Below are 24,743 nucleotides of genomic sequence, written 5' to 3'. Positions count from 1 at the left end.
TTACACTACCTCAGTTGTCACGGACACTTGTCAAGGTTGATTGTCAACTCATTTCCCTATCATTAGGTGTGCATTGTGAAAAAACCACAGTATTAATCATGCAATTGGAATGTGTTTGTTCAGGAATTAACCAAACAAGCGATATTATCGTTTTGCATGATTGCACGTGAACGTGGTCAATTAACCGTGCCACTTTCATGATCTTTATGAATGATCAAAGCGGTACCAGCCATAAGGATCTTAAAGCAAAGGATTCACACAGTATATACCTCAATCTACCACCCACCCTTACCATTACACAGCTCTCACAGCGGAGTATTGTAAAAGGTACTTACATCTATAAACCCTCGATCCTCACTGAAGCCACTGACAGAAGAACGCCGTCATGTATTACGGGGTCGCACGGATCGCTACACAGTTTGAAGAGGAAAGTCAAACGTCGGCTACAAGGTCGGCAACCCCCAGCAAGGGTCCCGACGGTTCACTCCCCATTGTCAGACGCCCCAATTGTTAGACGTGTCAATCATAAGACTGGTCAGTGAAGTATAACTACCTAGTCTTACCTCCTCAATTAATAAGCATCTCCAAACAGTGAGCAGAGTACTTCAACACATCAAGTGATACAGATTAACCAGTGTTAATGAGTTGTGTCTGATCTGTTTTTCAGTGATATTGAACATTCTACCATGAATCTGGAATTTACTCGATTCTGATTGGTCAACCAGAGGCTATTAAATCACAATAAACCCCCTCTGATTGAAACAGCCGGTTTGACGGCCCCCTCACCGCTGAAGCTAATATTCATAGAATAGTACTATTTTCAGTCATTGTCGGTAGGCATATTTAAATAACTATATCTACAATTACAGGACCCAAAATGCACAGATGCGGTTACTACAATATTCAAAGGATGTGTGGCAATAAATTTCGTGCAGAAAAACACGACAGAAATCAACAAAGGGAATGTATTTACGTTTTGGAGACAACAGAGAGCTTGAAATTTTGGCGCTTTTCTATATACGACTGTGACGTCATATCTTTTGCGTCACAATGGGCGATATGACGTCATAATAGCATATAGAGCGAAAGCCTGACAAAGCTTGCTTTGTTTTCTTTACGGATGCTCACCTCATGTTAGCTTACCAAGTTGCCGTGCTTATATGCTTTCAATGCCTGTCATATGTTCGAGTGAAGTATTACGGTGTAAACAAACTGCTTGAGTATATACAACACCATATTTTGTTCGGTGATTCTGTAATTCAGATCGATAACCCACTCAAAACACTGAACTCAACCCATGCCGCTTCACTCAGTATATTTGCTAACACCAAAGAGTTCGCATTTTATTTAGTCATGGTAGAATGGAGATAAACATACTATGTTTTCAATGTAGAGCTAGGTTACCTGTAGATTTAACCCCGCTAAATTGAATTTGGAACCGAACGCGCAGCGTGAGGTTTCAAATGTTAAATTTGTTTATCTCCTAATTGGACTCAGTCTATGTTAATAAAATCGTTTGACCTTAGAGTTTACGGTAGAGATTAAATGATAGAATTAATAAGAATGCATTACAAAATTAACTTCTCCATAACATGAACAACACAGAACAGAAGTTTATTCACAAAGAAAACTTCGTCTTATGATTCACAAATACACAGCGGAGGGAGTCAGCAGTAATTAGCGATAGAAGCAGGATTTGATATATATTTACAATAGTTTTACAATAATATATTAACAATTGTTTGATTTTATCCTCACTTGGGTTTTGCCGGTTATATTTAGTAATATATTTAACTCTATGATTGAGAAACTTTATACATATTAATGGGAAATGGATCTTTGCCATTTACAAGCCAGTTTTCCCCATTGCGTAAGATACCTTCACGAAAAGCCATTTATTCATGAGTATAATCCCACATCTAGTATACATGTATGCAGGGTTTCATGCTCTTGTAAATCGCAGTCTCCCACATCAGCACCCCGACGTCTTCAAGTTCTTTGTGGAGCTGGTACAAGGGATTGAGGAGTCAGAAGGTGCTAAGGTGACCCAGATAGACTTTGGTGCTGCTCCCCCACCCAGGAAGAAGGTGTACAGTGCGTCTGAGGGGAGACTGCTGCGTCTGAAGGAGGCGTTGTGCACTGGGTAGAAGACTGTTTGAATTTTTGGATGAGGTTGGACATTTGCTGAAGCTGGGCTGAGTAATAATAGTTTGAACACGTAATGCTATTTAGAAAGTGGTCAAATTAACAAGTGTTATATTGCCATTTAGAAAGTGGTCAAATTAACAAATGTTATATTAGGGATAACACTTTCTTTCTAAATGGACATCTTTCTAAATGGCATTGTGTGTTCATAGCTTTCGGCCATGGGAGCCGAGTCAATTTACACATGTCAGGGGGGTACACAAAGTACGTGATCTGTCCTACCAGTTGTCGGACTTTCATTTTGGTGGAAGCCTCGGTGGCTGAATGGGTTAGATCGCTGACTTTGTGTGCTGGCGATTAGGTGCCTCAATCTGGCAGTGCGGGTTCGAATCCAGGACGGGACTCAACCCCAAAAAGTACAAGAATCTGTACTTTACAAAGAAAGTGTTATCCCAAATATAACATTTGTTTAATAATAGTTTGGTTCTCTATCATTTCTATAGGGCTGTTCGACTTTACACTAAGGCAAACAGGTAACAATTAACAGTGCAATCAACCTTACCTTATCTCGGTATAAGCCGTCTGACAATTGGGAGGTTACCGTTTCCACCAATATGGTTCAGACCATTTATGGCTTGTTGAGGATGTAAATGTAACACCAATTTGACTGAAATGATTATTTACAATGCAAAATGTATTAATCAAGACTGTGACCTACCGATCTTCATTCAATGCATCAAACATGCTAACTTGTAATCTGTTTTCAATTTAGTTCAACAAATATTTCTGATTATACATGAAACCTATTGATTTTAACTAATCCAGTAGTGTTGCCATAGTTGTTCTTTATTATTATAGTGTTTCCACAAGTTATAAATCGTTATGTCCTGATGCAGAACTATTGCAATATTCAGAAGAGACGCATTGCTATAAAGTGCTGTACATTTTTAAGGATTCACTCAACATGACGTTAAGGTCCAGCGGGTCCACCGCCTCGCAAGTCAGTAAATTGAAGGCAGCTCTCATCGTGGTTTGGTATGACATTCTATCTACAGACCGTGACATACTATCTGGAGGCTGTGACATACTAACTGGAGGCTGTGACATACTTTCTGGAGGCTGTGACATACTATCTGTAGGCCGTGACACACTATCTGGAGGCCGTGACTTCTATCTGGAGGCCGTGACATACTATCTGGACACCATGACATACTATCTGGGGCCGTGACATACTATCTGGAGGCCATCACATACTATCTGGAGACCATGACTTACTATATGGGGCCGTGACATACTATCTGGAGGCCGTGACATACTATCTGGGGCCATGACATACCATCTGGAGGCCATGACATACTATCTGTAGACCATCACATACTATCTGAGGCCGTCACATACTATCTGGAGGGCGTGATACACTATCTGGAGGCCATCACATACTATCTGGGGCCATCACATACTATCTGGGTCCGTGACATACTATCTGCGGCCGTGACATACTATCTGGCGCCGTGATATACTATCTGCAGGCCACGACATACAAACTAGAGGCTGTGACATTTTATCAGGAGACTGTGACATACCATCTGGAGGCCGTTACATACCATCTGGAGGCCATGACATACCATCTGGGCCCGTGATATATTATGTGGAGGCTCTGACATACTATCTGGAGGCCATGACATACTATATTGAGGACGTGACATACCATCTGTTGGATGTGACATAACACCTGGAGGCCATGACATACTATCTGGAGGCCATGACATACTATCTGGAGGCCGTGACATACCATCTGGAGGCCATGACATACTATCTGGAGGCCGTGACATACCATCTGGAGGCTGTGACATACTATCTGGAGGCCATGCCATACTATCTGGAGGCCGTGACATACCATCTGTAGGATGTGACATAACACCTGGAGGCCATAACATACCATCTGTAGGATGTGACATCACACCTGGAGGCCATGACATACTATCTGGAGGCCGTGACAAACCATCTGTTTGTCGTGACATACCATCTGTAGGCCGAGAAATACTATCTGGAGGCCGTGACATACCATCTGGAGGCCATGACATACTATCTGGAGGCCATGACATACTATCTGGAGGCCGTGACATACCATTTTGAGGCTATGACATACCATCTGGAGGCCGTGTCATACCATTTGGAGGCCATGACATACTATCTGGAGGCCACGCATCTTGAGGCTATGACATACTATCTGGGGGGCATGACATACTATCTCGAGGCCATGACATACTATCTCGAGGCTGTGACATACCATCTGAAGGCCGTGACATACTATCTGGAGGCCATGACATACTATCTGGAGGCCGTGACATACTAACTGGAGACCGTGAAATACTATCTTGAGGTCACGACATACTATCTGGAGACCATGACATACCATCTGGAGGCCATGACATACTATCTGGGGCCGTGACATACTATCTGGAGGCCGTGACATACTATCTGGGGCCGTGGCATACTATCTGGAGGCCGTGACATACTATCTGGGGCCGTGACATACCATCTGGGGCCGTGACATACTATCTGGGGCCGTGGCATTCGAACAGGAGGCCGTGACATACCATGTGGAAGTCGTGACATAGTAGCCAAAGGCAGGCACACACTATCTGGAGGTCATGAGATATTTCCAGGAATATAAAGGTCATACCGTACAACGTTACTTTAATCAACCGCTTAACACAGAAAAGGATAAAACGTACCAACACATCAATAAAGACGAAGAAAAGGAAATAGATCAAAGAATCCGATCACTTGGTTATTTCAGAAGCGTCCAATGCAACAATGATAACTAAGCCACGCAATGGATGTTAGCATGAACATTACATCACAGTCATAACCGATACTGACCAAGGCAAACCAGTGATTGATAACATGAAGACAGATCCACAAAATCGGGGTGCGATGAATCATCCAGTCGCTCTGTGTGATCTCCCATATCTTGTGTTAGTGGGATAAATAGAGTGAGTGACTATGGTTTTACGCCGCTTTTTGCAATTCTCCAGCATTATCACGGCGGGGGACACCAGAAATGGGCTTCACACATTGTACCCATGTCTGGAATCGAACCCGGATCTTCGGCGTGACGAGCGAACGCTTTTACCACTAGGCTACCCGAACGCCCCATGATAAAAGGAAACTAGGGACCAATTTTGTTTTCGACCCGGAATCTCCTATGGGTGATTATTATATTATTTTGTTAGTTCTTGTTTAACGCCGCACTCTATCCAGCTATATGACGGCGTCCTGTCAATAATCGAGTCAGAACCAGACCATGCAGTGATTGACCTCTTGAGCTTGGATCTACGCAATTGGGATACGATGACATGCATCAACCAAGTCAGTAAGCCTGACCACCCGTTCCCTTTAGTCGCCGCATACGACAAGCATGGGTTGCTTCAGACCTACTCTCTACTCGGACCTTCAGGGTCTATGGTAGTTATAGAGTCTACGTAGATGTATATACGTATATGTTTATGTCGATATCCAGGTTAACATATATAGGTCGTTAAACCAATTCCTGGGTTTACTTGTTATAAAAAACAACACTAGGAAAGACTAACTTGACAACAACAAAAAGAATATCGTATTACCTCAGTTATGCTGGGCCTTCAATACACACAGGCCTCGAATTGACACCGGGTCATATGCCTTGTCTGAAAAATGAGCCTGGCCTCTGTTAGACGCCGAATGAATAAGAATGACCGTTTCCTACTTGTATTGGACTGTAGAAATTTGGATTCAGTCAGGTAGCGAATTACCACTGTACCAGTATTAAACAGAATAGACGGCCTCAAACAGACGCGGGGTCAACGTATTGCGCGAAATTAATACACGCCCGGGCGTCTAATAGAGGAAATACAGTATCTGCAGAAAGCCCACCAAAGATCTAATCAGTGTCGGGAAGCATGTGCACGCCATGAAGGTGCGCTGTTTGGAGTGATACAACATACCATTGTAAAACATAGCACGACATGAAGACAGCTTGGTGCGTTGTGCCCTCATGCATTCGTTCTGTCTGGAAGCTTGTGTATATTTTTGCCGAGGTAAAAAAATCTGACTGCTCATACACAGGGCACACTGGCGGGTGGGCTGTATGGGAAACGCGTCATATGGTGAACTCGAACTACATTTTCTCGACATACTGTCAAAGACGAAGTTACTTTAGATACTTGGTCCCGTTCCACAAAGCGATCTCAGCCACACGTTTCATTAAACCAGTACGACACACTCTCAGTTATTTAGCACTATATATGATTCTAATACAGTGAGTGCTCATTGACTCATGGGGGTCTGTCGGATATATGAGTTATCCGTCTTTCGAGAGAAGCGGACTCCAGCCGAAAGCCCACAAAAGTAATAGATTGTACCAGGGCCCCGTTCTACACAGCGATCGTAACGTTAACTTAGGCATACATGTGATGGCACGTGGTCCTATGCACAGCGCATAGGTCACAAATCAGGTGAAGTCAAGCAACAGTTGCGGAGAGTCCATGGATGGGTGACGTGTTTCGGCAGCTTGGCTCCTGAGAGTTTCAAGGGCTTCGGTCATGCCCAACACATGTGGTGTTTCCTTGGGCAAGTGACTTGTTCGAATTGGGCCTCTGTTCACCCAGTAGTGAATGGGTACCCGGTAGGGTAAGACGGCAATGAGGTTTTAACCTTCCTTGGGATGTATACACCTCAAGGAGCTGAAAATGATTGTTGAATTAAGACTGATCCATTGTCTAAGCAAATGTCTAAGCGCTTAGAGCATGCTTATGCATGGGGGACAGCGCCATATAAATGGACTATTAATATTATCCGATCGTCGCAGACAAACTAGTGGCTGATTGTATCAGCAACAATCTAACCAGGTCTTCCATTCGTGACCAGTCGTATAAGCCGTGAGTCACATTGGTACGTTTTGAAATGCAAAGTATAGTGTGGAGGAAAACAGTCATTTTACGAGCGCATCATTACGTAAGTTTGCTTAGTTTAGAGTGTGTACGGTACGAGATGCTGTGTATCCCAATGTAAAAACGGATTTATAGACCTCTCTTATCATTTATGCATGACCCCAAGGTCAAACTCCAAAACGAGGTTTTCCCCGCATGGCAGCAGAGCAAACACCCGGAAGTGATTTATCGCTCGTCTCGCATGTCTCGTTCAGCTTCTTCAAAAATTTGGTTTAAAGTCAATCTAAGCGCGCGTGGAGTTCCCCGTTGAACAAGGGATTCCATTACAACAGCGATGGGTTCATCAACAGTATTAAAAGTACGTATTGTGTGCTTTTACACCAAACAACAATGACCACTTTGACAGGTCACGTTACATTTCATGGCATATGCTGTTGTTTTAAACTAATATTGATGGGCGTAACATGAATGGGCTAAGACAGCCATAATGACTGATAACCAGACTTTTAAATGTGTGTAAGCGCTATATTTTATCTATTTAAATTGTTGTGTTTTGGGGTATTACGGTAGTCTATAGATCTAATTAAATATGATTATTATTAAGGTTATAGTTTATACTGTGTCGCGTATATTGCAACTGTCATAAATGCAAATGTTTTTGGCTATAGATCTAAATAGTTTTTTTTGTATAAACCCTAATCATCCACGATCGTCCATAAAACTTCCATTAAATTCAGTTCTGTTTCATAGTTGAATGTGTGTATCTAGTAATCATAATATTTCCAGCGTCGTGCAAAGGATTCCTGTGGCCCGACTAATGTTAAATCCCACATAACTTAGAGGTAAGGACTATGAAATAATTATGTTGTATTCATGTTCAATTAATCAAATTAATTTGTATCAATGGGTATGGAAGTTACATTAAACTCCAACAATAATTCTGGGTAACAGACCATGCAGTTAATGCAAATTATATAAAAAATGTTTTTTAAAAAGTCAAAATGACTCGGCACAATGTTTTAAGTGTTTAATAGTAGAACACTTATTAAATTGCATTCATACAATTGACATCTGCATGTTTTTCGTCACAACTTCAATGTATTTTTTCAGATTTATCTGAAGTGAGGGTTTCTGCAACAAACTGTTTCTGTGCCTTCAGACAGATCGAGCCAGTGCTATGGACATCAGTTTAAATACAATGTATGTACATTGTGTAATAAAATATTTGCGTCTCAAACGATTTGACACTTTTATCTCTCACAGGCAATTTTAGCACAATTCTATAAGAGTGTGCAAGGGAAACCATAATCAAGCAACTATCCACAGCTGATTGATAGTTTTGAATGAAAATTCTGCAACATGGACTCTCAAGGATGTTAGACCCGTGAAGATTCCGGGATAGAATAGGTCTTCAGTAACCCATGCTTGCCGTAAAAGGCGACTATGCTTGTCGTAAAAGGCGACTAACGGGATCGGGTTGTCAGGCTCGCTGACTTGGTTGATACATGTCATCGATCCCAATCGCGTGGATCGATGCTCATGATATCAATCACTGGATTGTCTGGTCCAGAGTCGATTATTTACAGACCGCCCTCATATAGCTGGAATATTGCTGAGTGTGGCGTTAAACAACAAAGCAACCAACCAACTCAAGGGTGTTAAGGTTTGTATTTCTCCTATTTATTCAGCAGAAAGCTGACTACAGTTAAATAGGAAAGGGGGAATATTGAGACTATTTCATGTGTGCAAAGTAGTGGCAATAGTAAGGCCTTGGTCTGCCCTCTCACCATCACCAGGCTGTACAAGATCAAGAAAAATACCAAACACTTCACAGCTTTGTCATCTCAACATCAGATATACCACTTCTTTCAGTGGCATTTAGAAGTTGGAGTGATGAAGTGAGACGAGTTCTATGGATGAACAACTTCTTTATTACAATTAGTGCGACATTTCGGTGTAGATCCTAACACCTTTATCAAGCAATAGATGACTCATAACTATTACTATAACTCATCTATTGCTTGATAAAGGTGTTAGGATCTACACCGAAACGTCGCACTAATTGTAATAAAGAAGTTGTTCATCCATAGAACTCGTCTCACTTCATCAGACATACCAGCTGTAGACAAACATGATACAAAGTTCACAGCATCGTGAGGTGCTATACCAATCAGGATTTAGAGTTGGCGGCTAGTTTTGTAAAGTGTATAAAACTTTTGAGTTGAGGACAACCTGTTTTATACATTATTTATTTATGTATGTATATGCATTCATATTAGCTTTATATGTGTAGTCCATTTCCAATCTAGAAATATGTATATTCTGACCAGAATAAATGTAATTGTTTGAAAGTCGATATGTTATCAGCATATCAGTGTCCTATAACTTGTCGGATGGCTGCCAGTCATCGTTTCCGCAAAGATAAATCGACCGGAACAACGATGAAAACTCATAGATTTATCTCATCTCGCATCAGAAACGCATTCGAGGACACGGCGATGCTCCGATGCCATTTTGAAAGCTTGCAGGGATAGCCTCGTTTAGGAGTTTGACCCCAGGGTCACGCATAAATATTAAGAGACGGCTATTGTGATAGTTGCGTGTTTTATTGCCAAACTTACGGTCGGCAATCAGCTACTTTTACATTAAATTTGGTTTCTTGTGTGCAGTGTCACGCCACAAATACAAATGTAAATATATATTTTGTGTCGAAATCCGTGCACGTGAAACAATTACCGTAAATGTGTAAAACTTGGTAATACACGTTTACATCAATTTTCACGTATTTATATATATTTTGCTCTCATTAATGAAAGCTTAAAGGTTTATAAATGTCAATTACTATCAATCACCATAATTTCAAAGAAAGAAGTTATCTGAATGTATTTTTCATTATTTTCATTCAGTCATCGTAGATATTTTAAACTGTCAAAAGCTGTATTGCGTCGGATTGAAAAGATCAACACAATATTATTGAACATGTCTGTGTGGAATGACAACTTAACCAAACATCTACGATAACAAATTATAGATGGATACTTTGACCCAAGTACTTATAACCGTACGCACATTCTGTCTGATTTCTCGTGTCTTCGCACATATCATTGATCGATAGGGAAACGAGTTTTCTTGCATGTTACGGAAAAGGGCGAGTGGGGACGAATGTTCTTGCATGTTACGGAAAGGGGCGAGTGGTGACGAATGGGCTCATCCAGGTCCTATGATGCAACCATTCGTCACCACTCGCCCCTTTCCGTAACATGCAAGAAAACTCGTTTCCCTATCGATGAATGTTATGTGCGAAAATACGACAAACCAATCAGAATGCGCGCATGATTTCAAGTTCTTCGTCAAAGAATCCCTCAGAAATAATTTTTGATTTTACATTTGCCTTGCATCTAAAGATATACCAAAAACACAGTTACATGTTCAATCATTCTGCATAATTCTGCATGTCCCGATGTGCTTTAAATTGCATCTGAAATATATATAATATATGGGGAAATATGTGTTAACCATTAAGCAAGGAGTTGACAATTGTTTTAGCTATGCCCGTTTGCGCTAAGACGGAACCCGGTCGCAAAAATGTCCATGAGGGGGGCACGAGTCGCTTTTCGGCTTGTCCCGGAATAACACGAGTTGGTCACGAATGATGATGCAACCTGATCCCCGTTTTTAAAAACCAGAATGCCTGGCTGGTGTGTTTCACATCGGAAGTACTACGGATATACAGCGGATGCGCGACCGGCATTTATGGAACAGTCAGAGAAATACTCGGCCTGGTAACTATATGGGCTAACCTACTTTATCGTCTATCAGGAATCAAAATGCTGAATCAGACTGATTACGCAATAAGAACGAGCCTGAGTTAAATTAATTAATCATGGTTGAATTTTACACTGGTTAATTCAAAGCAAAAATTTCTTATCAGCGGGGACACACTGAACAATGAGAATTTCACGCCAAAAAATTGAAGTGAGATGAAATGGGTTTTAACGTGACGTTCCAGACTATTGCACATATTCAGCGACATGCATGCACGTGTGTGTGTGTGTGTGTGTGTGTGTGTGTGTGTGTGTGTGTGTGTGTGTGTGTGTGTGTGTGTGTTTGTGTGTGTGTGTGTGTTGCTGTATCTGTTTGTACTAGTCCGGACTAATACCGATCTATAGTGCCAGCCCACTGAGATACCATGCCGCAGGGTAACATGAATACCCCCCCTCAGACACAGTATACTGACTCGGAGCCGACCAGTACCTGTGATGTTTTAGCCCCTTTGTTCTGAGCGCCGGGTTGGATAACAATAAGTACAATCTTTTAACGTCTTTTGGTATTACGCGGCCTAGGGTGGAATCACCGACCTTCCGCTCTCCAGACAGACGCTCTATATCCACTTGACCACGGAGGCGATCTCGTAAAAACGCAAATTAAGTACATGTATTGCGATGCTAATCGTGAAGAGTAACACATCTACCACAGGTTACAGGTATATTAATTCACTCGACATCTGACTCAAAGTGTAGATTCCACTCATACGTCTTCCCACAATGAGGATATTTCCCGACAAGAGAAAACCTGACGGAAACCTGCGAACCTAAAGCCTATTCAAGAATGACCTAAACGCCGAAATGTTAAACGCAATGCACCAAGAAACATCGGAATGTCCCAATGCTGCTGTTCGTTTCCTCGCCAGGTTGAATAAGCGCCAGACCGGCCATTAAATGGAGAGCAGGAAGGAGGTCTCTCCAGACTTACGGGGCCACGGGTGGTCCAGTCGTCCAAGGCGTCGCGATTCGCTGTGCAGAGTTGCGTCCCTTGGGCAAGCCAGAAACCTATGATTGGTTCGAATCCCGGTTCGCCCCGATTATGTTCTAGGTTTGTCAGCACCATACCCGTGCTCGTGGGTTTCACCGAAGTGGTAAACGTCTGAGACTTGCATCACTTTGGGTTTTCCTCCCACATTAGCTGACACGCCGCGAGAATACTGTTAAACCCAACTCACTCACTCACTCACTCCAGACTTAAAATTTCTAACTTTTTAGGAATAATAGCACACGTTGTTTTAGGACAATCAGCGAACATAATCAAGTATACCTTAGTCAAAATGCTTTTTCCGTTTTTTTCCCTTGAACAATATATCTTTTCCCAGCCACTAAGGTGTTTGCGAACGAATAACTGCCCAACCGTCAGTGCGAATCATGGGCCGACCGTCTTAGGACGAAGGCCAATAAACTCAACAGTGTGATCAAGTCGGTGTAAAACGTACCCTTCAGCTACACACGTCTCAAATCTTTCACCGACAGGTCATTCTCCGGAGGTTTCAGTATCAGGGAGCGTGGTGGCCTAGTGGCCTAGTGGCCTAGTGGCCTAATGCTTTGAATATCACGTATCCGTGCTATGCCAGGTTCGTCATAAGTTCGAATCCCGCAAGTACCCTTTGTGATGTTTGATCTGTGAGCACCAATCATTTTCCTCCCACTGTGGACTGAAAGAATTAAACACTCTTTACTGAGTAGAAATACCCTTAAACGAAAGAGCACATGGCCTTAAAACGAGGACTGGTCGGCCCGGAGTCAGTATACTGAGTGGGGGTATTTATGTAAGACGGCAAGGTATATCAGTGGGATGTTACAACATACATCAATCCTTACAACATACATCAATCCTTACAACATACATTAATCCTTACAAGTACAAGCACACACACACACACACACACACACACAAACGAAAATGCATGCACGTCGCTATGAAAGTGCATTAATCCTGAACGCGACGTTGAACGCCATTTCACCTCACCTCATATAACTCTCCAGCTACATCATGTTAGAGAGAATACTTCATACACACTGTAACGTTCTTCTAGAGCTGCATATGTAACGAGCCTGACCACCCGACCTGTACAGTTGTACATACCTCTTACGAGAACCATTGGTTGCTGGAGAACCACAGTTCCTCCATGGATCTTCACAGGTGCTTACACGCAAAGCCGGGGATCACTGCACAGTGTATATGGTTTTCGTGACTTCACATAGACGGTGATGATTTACGAGGTCCTACTTGCATTTTAAGCACGTCTGTTAATGTTTTCAACTTATTGCACTTCTAGTGAGTGAGTGAGTGAGCTGAAATTGAACATCGCATCGGCACCATTTCAGCCATATAGCGACGAGAGAAAGTTGATATTTTCACAAGTGAGCCATCAATGCAAATATATATTCAAAAACACAATTTATCAAATATACATCACAATATCCTTAAAGGGGAAGTGTACACGCAAAAACCACTTTCTTTCTTTTTCTAAACAAAACGCAATTTTAGAATTAGTTAGTATCTGTGTTTGAAAATATACACTCATTTTTTTCACAGTGAAAGTAGGAAGCTCACAATAGTGTGAAAGTGATATGCCGTTATGAGGCCTTCGTTTTACGAGCGAAATAGGCCTGAGTTATCCCCCTTAGATTATGACGTAATTGGTGCCAATTCAACTGGGTCCCTGTCTATTCTCAACGCAAAAGATATCAAGGACCAGTTTGCGGTAAAACAACATGGTCTACGACACACTCGGGCGCAGGGTGACTCAGCATAACACAATTCTGGCTGGCATCTGAGATGCTAGAATCACAAAACTGTACCTACACCACGTGAAGCGGCTCTAACAAAGCATGATGACGTCATAATGTTTATCAATTGGCACCAATGACGTCATATTGCAAGGGGCATAAGCCATGGTGTTTTTGTTATGGAAATAGAACACGTGGTAAATGTGAAAAATATAAATCGTTTTAGTGCAAAAAATATGTTAATTAGATATGATGTTTTTATATTTTTGTCTATGACACTTCTATGTTAACACTTTTAATGTGGAAAAAGTATAAGAAAAAATGGTTCATTTCCGTGTGAACTTGACCTTTAAAACAGTTTAAAACACGGGCTATAGGCCACCAATAACCAAAGGTAGGCCATCTCGCTGGGGATCATGGGTACTTACAGTACCTCTGCTTCCTGCATGATACCCCAGCAGGATTTACGTCATACATTTAGCTACTGGTAGTTGTGCACAATGCTAGCCAATATTACAAAAATACTCAGTACTGAGATGGCTTAAAACACTGGTTGATGATAGTTGCATCGATTATGGTAGGATTACGTGTCACACAGGGGGACAATAATTTTACGGTACTTCAACCTCCTAGACAGAGCCTTCAATAATATCAGTTGGTAAAATCATCCCACCAAATGTAAAAACAAGCATTTAATTATTCACATACATATATAAAATGTATTATACAGACCAATTGCTTTCAAATAACTTAAGATGACATGCCCGCTGATACGGGAAAAGAGATCTTTCAGATTTTATTGCACTTCTATGCTTTGAGACCTTACATATTTTAAATCTCTGCCATATTCAATTAACTAAGTCCCCTGGAGATTCCGGGTTAAAATGGGTCCCCTGTAGCCAGTGCTTGTCGTACCCCTCGTGGAACTGTATTATACATGTATACAAGTTATTAAAGACAACGTTTCACAAGTTTGGAGTGAGTGAGTGAGTTGGATTGACCGTCGCTTTTAACAGTATTCCAGTTATATCACGGCGTGTCAGCTTAATGTAGGAGGAAATCCCGAAGTTTTCCAGGTCTTAGTCGTTTACCACTTCGGTGAAACCAACGAGCTGACAAACATAATCGAGGGGAAACGAGATTCGAACCCAAAATCATAGGTTTCTGGCGTGCCTTCATTTTACCCGAACTGAAGGGGCTCCAAAAAATTTCGTCCACCTCGTACATTATAGAATAAAGCCATGGCCATATTCGACATTTCAAAAAATATATTCATGTTGCTTTTTTCATAGATCTTCTCCAAATAATTTATAAAAAAAAATAATTCCCATTAGGTGCCACGATTTTACAACAGATCCCACAGGACCACGTTGCTGGGCCTTACGGGGGGTAGTATGTGCAAGCACTTATCTTACAATACAGCACAATCGTTCACAGGAACATTTTTAAAGGCACTGTTGACCTGATTTATGATCTGATGATGCAAAGGTTATTTTCAATAATATGAGAATGAAAAATTTTTTTTTTAAATAATCATGTTTCCCTGTACTATCGTGCGTACAAAAAGACAATAACACTTCTGATATGATCTACCTGGTTTGGCCTTACGGGTGACACTGCCGTCTAAAACACAGCAACGTGTTGTGCAGAGGTGCATCCCTTTGGTTTGTTAGGATCTTATAATCTTCCAGACCCCGCAGCCCCCCCCCCCCCCCCCCCCCCCCCCCCTCCCTCAATATGATTCAAGGTTAGTTTGTCAAACACTATAAGACCTGCAACCCGTGAAGATCCGGGATAGCATAGGTCTTCAGCAACCCATGCTTGCCGTAAAAAGGCGACCATGCTTGTCGTTAGAGGCGACTAACGGGATCTGGTGGTCAGGCTCGCTGATTTGGTGGATGTACTTCAATCTGTAGCTTCCGTTCTTTAATCTGTATGTTTAGCTCTGAACACCAGGTTTTCTAAAGTCTAAATTTGTACTCTGCCCGAAGTTTGTCTTTGACATGTGCATTCTGGAGTTTGTCTCTGACCTGCATTCCCAAGTACGTATAGGCCTCACCTTCCACGAGAAGGTCAAAAACTCCTCCCCCAAGTAAACTGACTGATCCTCCCTCTTCTACCTTGTCACGTTTCAAACGAAGAATGTTGCATTTGTCGAGTCCAACGATATCATTAGAAAAGGACTCGACGAGCAGAATATGTTTTGGAGTGTGGATCCTCCATTGGCAATAAGTTCAAGGTCATCCATGTAAAGGAGGTGGGTTAGGGGTGTTTGGGATCTGAGCAAAAAAGCTTAAAGGATTCAGTGACAAACAGAAAAGCAAACGGCTAAAAGAATCGCCCTGAAATATTCCTCTTCTAATAGAAATGGGTTCCGAAGTCACCACCTGTCCCTACGAATACATCTCAAGTTGTGTTGATCAACAAATCATTAAAGACTTGAGTAAAACAAGTAGTCTTTCGGGGAGGTCAATACATTCCAGTGACCTCAAAATCCATTCGTGAGGTACAGAATCATGAGCTTTTCTGTAGTCTATCCAACACATTGAGAGGTTACGGTGGTACGCTTTAGCCTCTTCAAGGATCATTTTCTGAACTAGTAGTTGATCCTTACAACCCCAACATCCTCCCAAAAGTAGGCACCTTTTTCGGTGTAATCTTTGGCACCATTTCCATTTACCAAGTCTCATTATCATGGAAGAATCTGGAACCCCAGACTGCCATACTGCTTGATTGATGAGAGGTAATTTGATCATTGTATTGGATATTACTTTTCAAAAAGGTACCTCAGTAATAACCCTGAACTAATTGTCTAAACCACAGCTGGTGCATGGGAGTTATACATCACTCTCTGATGGGACGGTTGGTCCGCGTTAACCTACATTTATAAATACGATATACTACTCGTTGTTTCAACAAGGTTATTTTTCACCCCGGTGTTGCTTTTGAGACGGTCCCTACCTACTTAGTTTTATTTACCAATTGTTGTAATTCCTGCATTCGGATTAGCGGAATTGGTCACGTGTTATTGCAATGTAAAACGTGAAGCCGGGGAATATGTCGGGGAAATCCCAATATTACAGTCGAGGGAATTCCCTTTCTGCTCGCGTGTATCGTCATGCATAGGACATTTAACGAAATTCATACATATCCATTGTCCAAACTACCCTTTCAGACCGAAGGCCGAGGAGGAATGAAACAGCATTCTTTTTCCAACCGTATCTTCCCATTCTCAGGCAACTAATGTTTGAATCTGGCGGTAACTGACCATGTCATTTGAAACAGCCACCTTCTCCCTGACATAACTGTTCGGGTTCGTAACAGTCTGACTGTTGCAGTTCTTCTCACCTATTGCCTTGATTGACAGGTCCTATGAACTTTGTTTTGATTCTACTCTCCGTTGATTGGCTACTGACTTTGTAGGCGTGTCAAGATATGTGCATAAGTTAAACAATCACCTGATTTATGTCACGTAACAGTAGGTATACCTGGAATGTTTATCAATTTCGTTAGTTGTGTCTGCTTTGATATATATAACTTATTTTGGTTAACTATTGTAGATAACCCATTTTTTCGTTGTCGAATTTAATAATAAGGAATGACTGTGGATTTGTTTCGGTTCATTGAGGTATGAATCGAAAAACCGCTGTGCAAACTATATGAATATGCGTATCAAAGCTCAATGAACGGGAAAACAAATCAACAGTCAATCCTTAATTACAGACGCTCGATGATATATCAGCCTTAGTGTCTAACTGGCACGTACACCCCCTCCCCCTCGTGCGTCCCCGTGTTCTCGTACACCCCTCTCCCCTCGTACATCCCCATGTTCTCCTCACCCCTACCCCTCGTACATCCCCGTGTTCTCGTACACCCCCTCCCCCCTCGTACATCCCCGTGTTCTCGTACACCCCCTCCCCCCTCTTGCATCCCCGTGTTCTCCTAACCCCTCTCCCCTCGTACACCCCCTCTCCTCTTGCATCCCCCGTATTCTGGTGTTGTCACTCACCGGCAATGAGCTGGATCCTATATATGTGACCGAACACGTCATATGGATGGATGAGGCATACGTCCGATGTATGTAGCAGCACACGTCATCCAGTCAGGCGCAGTATCCCACCAAGCTTATCATTGTGACGTTTGGCACGAACTAAACTAAAACGCTCACATTTGCAGCCTTATTCTTAACTTTTTCTCGATTAGCTCCCGTTGGCCTGATCGTGGACACTTGTGCCATGTGGTTACAGAGTGTTATGCCATTGTTGATTCGTTGAAAAATGTAAGATTCTGCAGCTCATTCTAGAGACGGAAACTGTGACCTGGTTTTGTGAAGGAACATTCTCGATTGTGACAGCGTTTGTCATTCCGGGAACAGTCGGGTACGGACATGAACGAGTTAATTCGGCTTCACTCGCCCCTTTCCGTAAGACTCGTCACCCTATCGATCAATATCATGTGCGAAAAGATGACAAACAATAAATAACGTCCTTTGCTCACAAAAGATCCGAAATCTGATCATGTATAAAATCGTATCGTCATTTTGACCTTAAACCAGGCGTGTGGGGCCTGTAAGTGAATGGTAGTCGTTAATACATACAGGGCCATGCACGTTGAGACATTCAAATCCACAAACGTGCGCTTATTTGAATTCACTTCACGGCATAGCTGACTGCAACATGTTTTCCCATTGAATTGCTCTATATTTTGACCTTCCAAAACTTAATTCAGTGTAATATCTTCATTTGATATGAAGTAAGAGGTTTTTATGTTCTTAAAATAACCACCCGTTTTAAAACAATAAATATTCATATATAACTAATTAAATATTAATATTAATATTAATATTAATATTAATATTGTGATCGCATATCAGTCAATTAACATTTTTGAAGAGTTGTAAATATCATGAAAGCTTAATTAAAAATATTGAAAATCATAAGCCCTTCTTACTTTTGATTGAGACAAAAAGTGTTAAACTTTATAAAACTAACATTAAATATTGTGATCGCATTTCAATTCATTTACAATTTTTTGTTGTAAATATTATAAAAGCTTAATCAAAACTATTGAAAATCTTAAGCCCTTCTTACTTTTGATTGAGACAAAAAGTGTTAAACTTTATAAAACTAACATGTATCTGTTAAATGAAGAGTAGTCCGATTTGTCTATGATCATTCACAATTTATTCACCGTATTCATCGAAAATATCAATATTACACGTCAGCTAGATTGAGTGAAGACATGTGCCACAAGACAAACATAATGGCTGCTATCCTTCATAGAACTCTCCATGAATGTTTTAAAATTAATCTTTTTGAAAGTCATTGTATGAAAGCATTATGTATTGATTTTATAAAACGAATACAACTTTTATCGACTTGCCTTTTTAAACATCTCGACTTTAAGATATCCAGGATATAAATATGTATATAATTACTTTTCAACGTAAAAGAGGTTTCAACTCTGTAAACCACTATCTCTCCTGACAGACCTAAGGAAAAACTACTTTCCTTGGTCAGTGAGAATTTGTCACTAAACGTGGTGACAATAGATACAGTTACATCTCTGTCTTAAGAGGTTCGGGGCGGTCGGGTAGCCTAATCGCCGAAGACCCGAATCGCGACATGTGTACAACGTGTGAAGCCCATATCTGGTGTCCCCCGCCGTGATATTGCTGGAATATTGCTGAAAGCGGCGTAAAACCATACTCTCTCTCTCTCTCTCTCTCTCTCTCTCTCTCTCTCTCTCTCTCTCTCTCTCTCTCTCTCTCTCTCTGTCTCTCTCTCTCTCTCTCTCTCTCTCCGTTTCATATTTAGAACTATGCATAAAGAGTCTATTCACAAAACTGTATGACAATAGGGATGACTTTGGGGCTAAATATTTTACGTGAATCTGTTCAAAAGGCAATTCTCAACTTTGTCATTAACACGGATGAATACAATCATATACCTGAGCCGCTCCCTGCAATTCTAACTGGTTTTATTGCATCTTTACTCTTCATCTGCTTTTTATTGATCGGACATCAATAGCGCATGTTTGCAAGGGATATGGTATCTATGACAAGGGATGTATATCCTGTTATTTTCGACAGATGTCACCATGGCAATTATCAGGTTAATGTAACATGCTGCAATTAGTTGCCTTCCGTATAATAGTTCCATTGTGATAGCCATATACAATTTATCGATAACTGGTTACTGTCTTGTCTACTCATAATGATTGGTTGGTTGGTTGGTTTGTTGTTTAACGCCGCATTCAGCAATAGTCCAGCTATATGACAGCGGTCTGTAAATAATCGAGTCTGACCACCCGATCCCGTTGGTCGCCTCTAACGACAAACATAGTCGCCTTTTACGGCAAGTATGGGTTGCTGAAGACCTATTCTCCCCCGGATCTTCATGGGTCTACTCATAATGAGGAAATGGTGTGCAAACCTGTAAACTGAATAACAAGTTTATTATGAGATGGGCGCAAATAGATATTTAGTGGCTCAAGGTCGCCCTAGAGACGGACACCAATTTAGCCAAGCCTCTTCTTGTTAAGGGACACAACTCTGAATTGGAGGTGGACACATATCAACTCGAGATCTAATGTTTAGTCACTTGGATCTCAGCATCCGTTCACACACACACACACTGCCGCACGTGATTTCAAAAAAAGCTTTACATGCTAATCCTGCACGAGACAAAAGGTGCATCTCGAGTCATGGACCTTTGACGTCATATGTGAATTGTTCATGAGCGTCGGTTCACACAACATACCAGTATGTTCGTTTGTGCATCGAACCAATTGAATATCTCTTGATTATGATTAATTCTTCATTTACTAGTAAGACCGCCTCCGTGGTCCACAGGTAGATCCCCAGTCGCGACATATCAAAAGACGTTAAAAGGTACTTGTTGTTACCCTGTCTGGCGCTAGGCATTAAGGGGCTAAAATAGGACTGGCCGGCTCGGATTCAGTATACTGTGTCTGAGTGGGGTATTCATGTTAAACTGCGGCATGGTATCTCAGTGGGCTAGCACTATAAATCGGCATCAGTCCGGCAGCAGCCACACACACACACACACACACACACACGGGCGCGCGCACGCACGCACGCACGCACGCACGCACACACACCACGACGCTATATAAGTGCAATAATCTTAGACGCGACGTTAAACCCCATTTCAACTCACCTCACCTCATTTACTAGTATTAAGTAAGATGTATAGTCATCGCGTTTCTTTTGTCGGTGAGTATATATGGATGATACATGTCACACTGAATAGAATTATTTAGTGTTTTGTTATTTCGAAATGATGATTATGAAAATTTGAGTTTGCTTAAATCACACGAGGTCTTTCAATTATGCTTTTTCAAGAAAAACAAACGTGACTTGTTATAGAAAAGAACTTGAAGTAGGTCCCACAAATGTCCTGAAGCAAATACCCAACGATTTTAAAGAACTTTTCAGCCCTTTCATAGTTTATGGTCAATACAAAACACCAACTTCTTCACTTAGCTACAACAATGCTATATATCATGCGTATGAACCAAAATATAGAGTCGCATGTTGTCACGAGAAAGATTTCCGATATCTTGAAATGATCATTTTTATTTTGTTACTTTAAAAAGTAGGCTGAACAAGAAGGTTAGATCTAAAAAAGGATGACTTACGCTTTTTTAACGTCACCGCCAGGTGAACAATTGACTTGCCTTTGCATGTGTTTGTGACGGGTTCCACCGATGGGGCAGAATATGCTCCCTTCTTCGCAAAAACTGTATCATCACAATTTGATATGGATTCATAAACACATGATCATGATATAGTCGGAGTCGTACATCGACTCTGCTTTTGGTAGAGATTTCTTATGAAAATGGAAAGGCTTTCATTTATTGTCACTTTAAGATATACGTAACGACTCACATCATATGACGTGAACTAATTTCCACAAAAGACCACTGACTTGTCATGGAGCCCAAACAGCAGATCGATTGTAAATTATTATTCTCAAATAATAGTTGGTGTAGTAAGTTAGTGAGTATGGTTTTTCGTCGCTTTTCGCAATATTCCAGCAATATCACGGTGGAGGACACCAGAAATGGGCTTCACACATTATAACCAATTTGGGAATCGACCCTGGGCTTCGACGTGATGAGGGAATGCTTTAACCACTAGGCTACCCCGCCGTCTCTGTGTTTTGTGAAATAGTGGTTTTCCCTCCACAATATCCATCCCTTCATCAAAAACCAAAGGCCAGTTTGGGAAACCAGCTATTCTTTTGCAATTTTGTACAGCAATAAGTTCACAAAAACACGTTCGACAGTTTGTCATACATTGATCACGTACCTTACACGGCGTCCTTATTCGGAGTCTTGTTCCACAAAGAAATCGCAGTGAACTGACTATCGTTATACCGTTTACCGTAATTCCTCCATTACAAGTATTAGGTTGGACCCCCAAACCCGTTAAAACAAGCCAATCATGTGCTGGAATTGGGGTTGAATTCATTGCATTTTATATCTTTTGAAAATCACATTACTCGGCCTAAACGGTTTGAAATTGTTTCGAATAAATCTCGAAAAAAGGGTAATTGGCTTTGCATAAGCTTATTAATCCAAAGTCCTCTTTGGGGGATTAACGGTAATATATAAGACGTGACAACGACAGTATCTCTACAATAAAGGTTGCTCTTTGAACGTGAACCATGCAGCCTATGTTCCAAACAGTAGATAAGCCATATCTACACCCTTCATGACCTTGACGTATTATGCAAAGGTATACTATTATGTAAAGAGTTATTGCATCAGGAGGTGAGGTGAGGTAAAATTGGGTTTAACGTCGCGTCCAAGATTATTGCACTTATATAGCGACGTGCATGCACGTGTTATGTTTCAAAATTGTGTGGCTGATTGTACTAGTCCGGACTGATGCCGATTTATACTGCTAGCTCACTGAGATACCATGCCGCAGTTTAACATGAATACCCCACTCAGACACAGTATACTGACTCCGAGTCGACCAGTCTATGTTATAGCTTAATGCTGAGCGCCAGACAGGGTAACAACAAGTACCATCTTTTAACGTCTTTTGGTATGACACGGCCGGGGATCGAACCCCGGACCTTCCGCTGTTCGGGCGGTCGCTCTACCAATAGACCACGGAGGCGGTCTATTGCATCAGGACACAGTTTGGAGTGGTGTATGACCCACGGAAAGATTTACAATCGTAAAATTCATTCCAAGCTGGCGAGATGATGAATGCTCAGTGCTTACTTCCGAGGCAGCTCTCAGAGTAACTTAAAGGCACTTTAATTCACTGACCTTGATAATTGTGTTGCGCCAAGAGCAATCGGCATACCGAATTATACTTTTACGTTGCCGCACACGATTGGCTGGGAAACAACCACGTCGTGTAGCTCATGAACAATCTTCACGTTGTGTGACAGAAGATTCCTATTGACGTCTCATGGGAGAGTTACAATGAAAGTCCTGGAAGCAATTGTGTGGAAAGTTGAATATGAAAAACTAAAAATGATTTTGCTATTCTTTATTTATTTATTTTTTCCACAACCAAAACAACATTTTAATACAACACTTATTGTTACTGGTGTATATAGAACATCATGTACATGGATCTCCCAGCTGTCTGGCAGTGTGTTGCCCGCAACATTCCCATGTGAGGTCACTGCTTCTGAAAAGGAGAGAGAGAGATATAAATACTAAATTCAAAATGCCTATGCCGGTAACATGGCCCCATTTCATGAGGGGCGTATGGGTGGCCCAGTCGTCTTGGGCACGCCAGAAACCTATGATTGTGGGTTCGCCCCGATTATGTTTCTAGATTTGTCAGCACCATACACGTGCTCGTGGGTTTCACCGAAGTGGTAAACGTCTGAGGCCTGCATCACTTCGGGCTTTCCACCCACATTAAGCTGACACGCCGCGATATAACTGGAATACTGTTAGAAGCGGCGTTAAACCCAACTCACTCACTCACTCACTCATTTCATGAAGTCATAAGTTCATCAATTATTAGTGCCACTCTGATAACATTGAGTTTTCCTTGATTACTGCATAATGATATTCACCAGCAAATGCTTCAGAGCTACAAGTACCTTTAGATGATAGAACAATAAGTCATACACCATCTAACACTTTATCCACTACTTCATTTACACAACTTACGAGAACATATTATCCGGTTGTAGTGAGGATGATGGGGAGGTAGTTGGTGTGGCTGTGACTGCCGCCGCCGTGGGAGATGGGAACAGGGATGGGGATGGGGTAGTCCTCGGATGAAGAGGATGACGACTCAGATGACCCTCCGCAGCTAGAGCAACCAGAAGAACCGGATGACCCTGAGGAAGAAGACCCGCCGGAGGAGTGATGGTGGTGGATGATGATCTCCTCGCTACTGCTGGAGCTCTCGCTCTCACTGCTGCTGCTACTGCTGCTACCGCCGCTGCTGCCGCTGCTGTGATAGTGATGGTGGTGATGGTGGTGGTGGTGATGGTGTCCTCCATGGCGATGGTGTCTATGGTGATGATGTCTGTGATGTCGATGATGACGGTGGTGATGATGGTGGTGGTGTCCATGATGTCGATGATGACGGTGGTGGTGGTGATGATGTCTATGGTGCCGATGATGGCGGTGGTGGTGGTGATGGTGGGCATAGATCACCGCCACCAGTGCTGAAATATTTTTTAGTTTTAATGAAATATTGACATGAAAAGAAAAGGTACATTTATTATATGACAACATATTTGCACTCCATAAGACGTATATAGAATACTAAAATCGCTCCCATGTAATACCAATTTTGGGTGGGGGGGGGGGGGGGCACGGGTGGCCCAGTCGTCTAAGGCGCCGCGATTCGCTGTGCAGAGTTGCGTCCCTTGGACACGCCAGAAACCTATGATTGTGGGTTCGAATCCAGGTTCGCCTAGATTATGTTTCTATGTTTGTCAGCACCATACCCGTGCTCGTGGGTTTCACCGAAGTGGTAAACGTCTGAGAGCTGCATCACTTCGGGCTTTCCTCCCACATTAAGCTGACACGCAATGATATAACTGGAATACTGTTAAAAGCGGCGTAAAACCCAACTCACTCACTCACT

General features: G+C 41.9%; 1 protein-coding gene across 1 annotated transcript; it reads right to left on the bottom strand.

Annotated features, from left to right (window-relative positions):
* Positions 1-23,248: 23,248 nt before the first annotated feature.
* Positions 23,249-24,300, bottom strand: LOC139470691 (angiomotin-like). The gene is made up of 2 exons (XM_071252930.1): positions 23,813-24,300; positions 23,249-23,318 (listed from the first exon to the last, which is right to left on the bottom strand). Exons 1-2 carry the CDS (start codon positions 24,298-24,300, stop codon positions 23,249-23,251), a joined length of 558 nt encoding a protein of 185 aa, XP_071109031.1.
* Between the last annotated feature and the right edge of the window lie 443 nt (positions 24,301-24,743).

The sequence above is a fragment of the Haliotis cracherodii genome, unplaced genomic scaffold (genome assembly GCF_022045235.1).
Source record: "Haliotis cracherodii isolate W230 unplaced genomic scaffold, xgHalCrac1.p SCAF_21, whole genome shotgun sequence".
NCBI classification, from domain to species: domain Eukaryota; kingdom Metazoa; phylum Mollusca; class Gastropoda; order Lepetellida; family Haliotidae; genus Haliotis; species Haliotis cracherodii.
This window is presented reverse-complemented; position numbering and strand designations above follow the sequence as displayed.

Bases quoted from the DNA above. Each gene is read 5' to 3' on its own strand.
- LOC139470691 (XM_071252930.1), bottom strand. From the start codon at position 24,300: ATGCCCACCATCACCACCACCACCGCCATCATCGGCACCATAGACATC. The intron at 23,319-23,812 runs GTAAGTTGTGTA...TCTCCTTTTCAG, and splicing joins CAACCGGATAATATGTTCTC to AAGCAGTGACCTCACATGGG.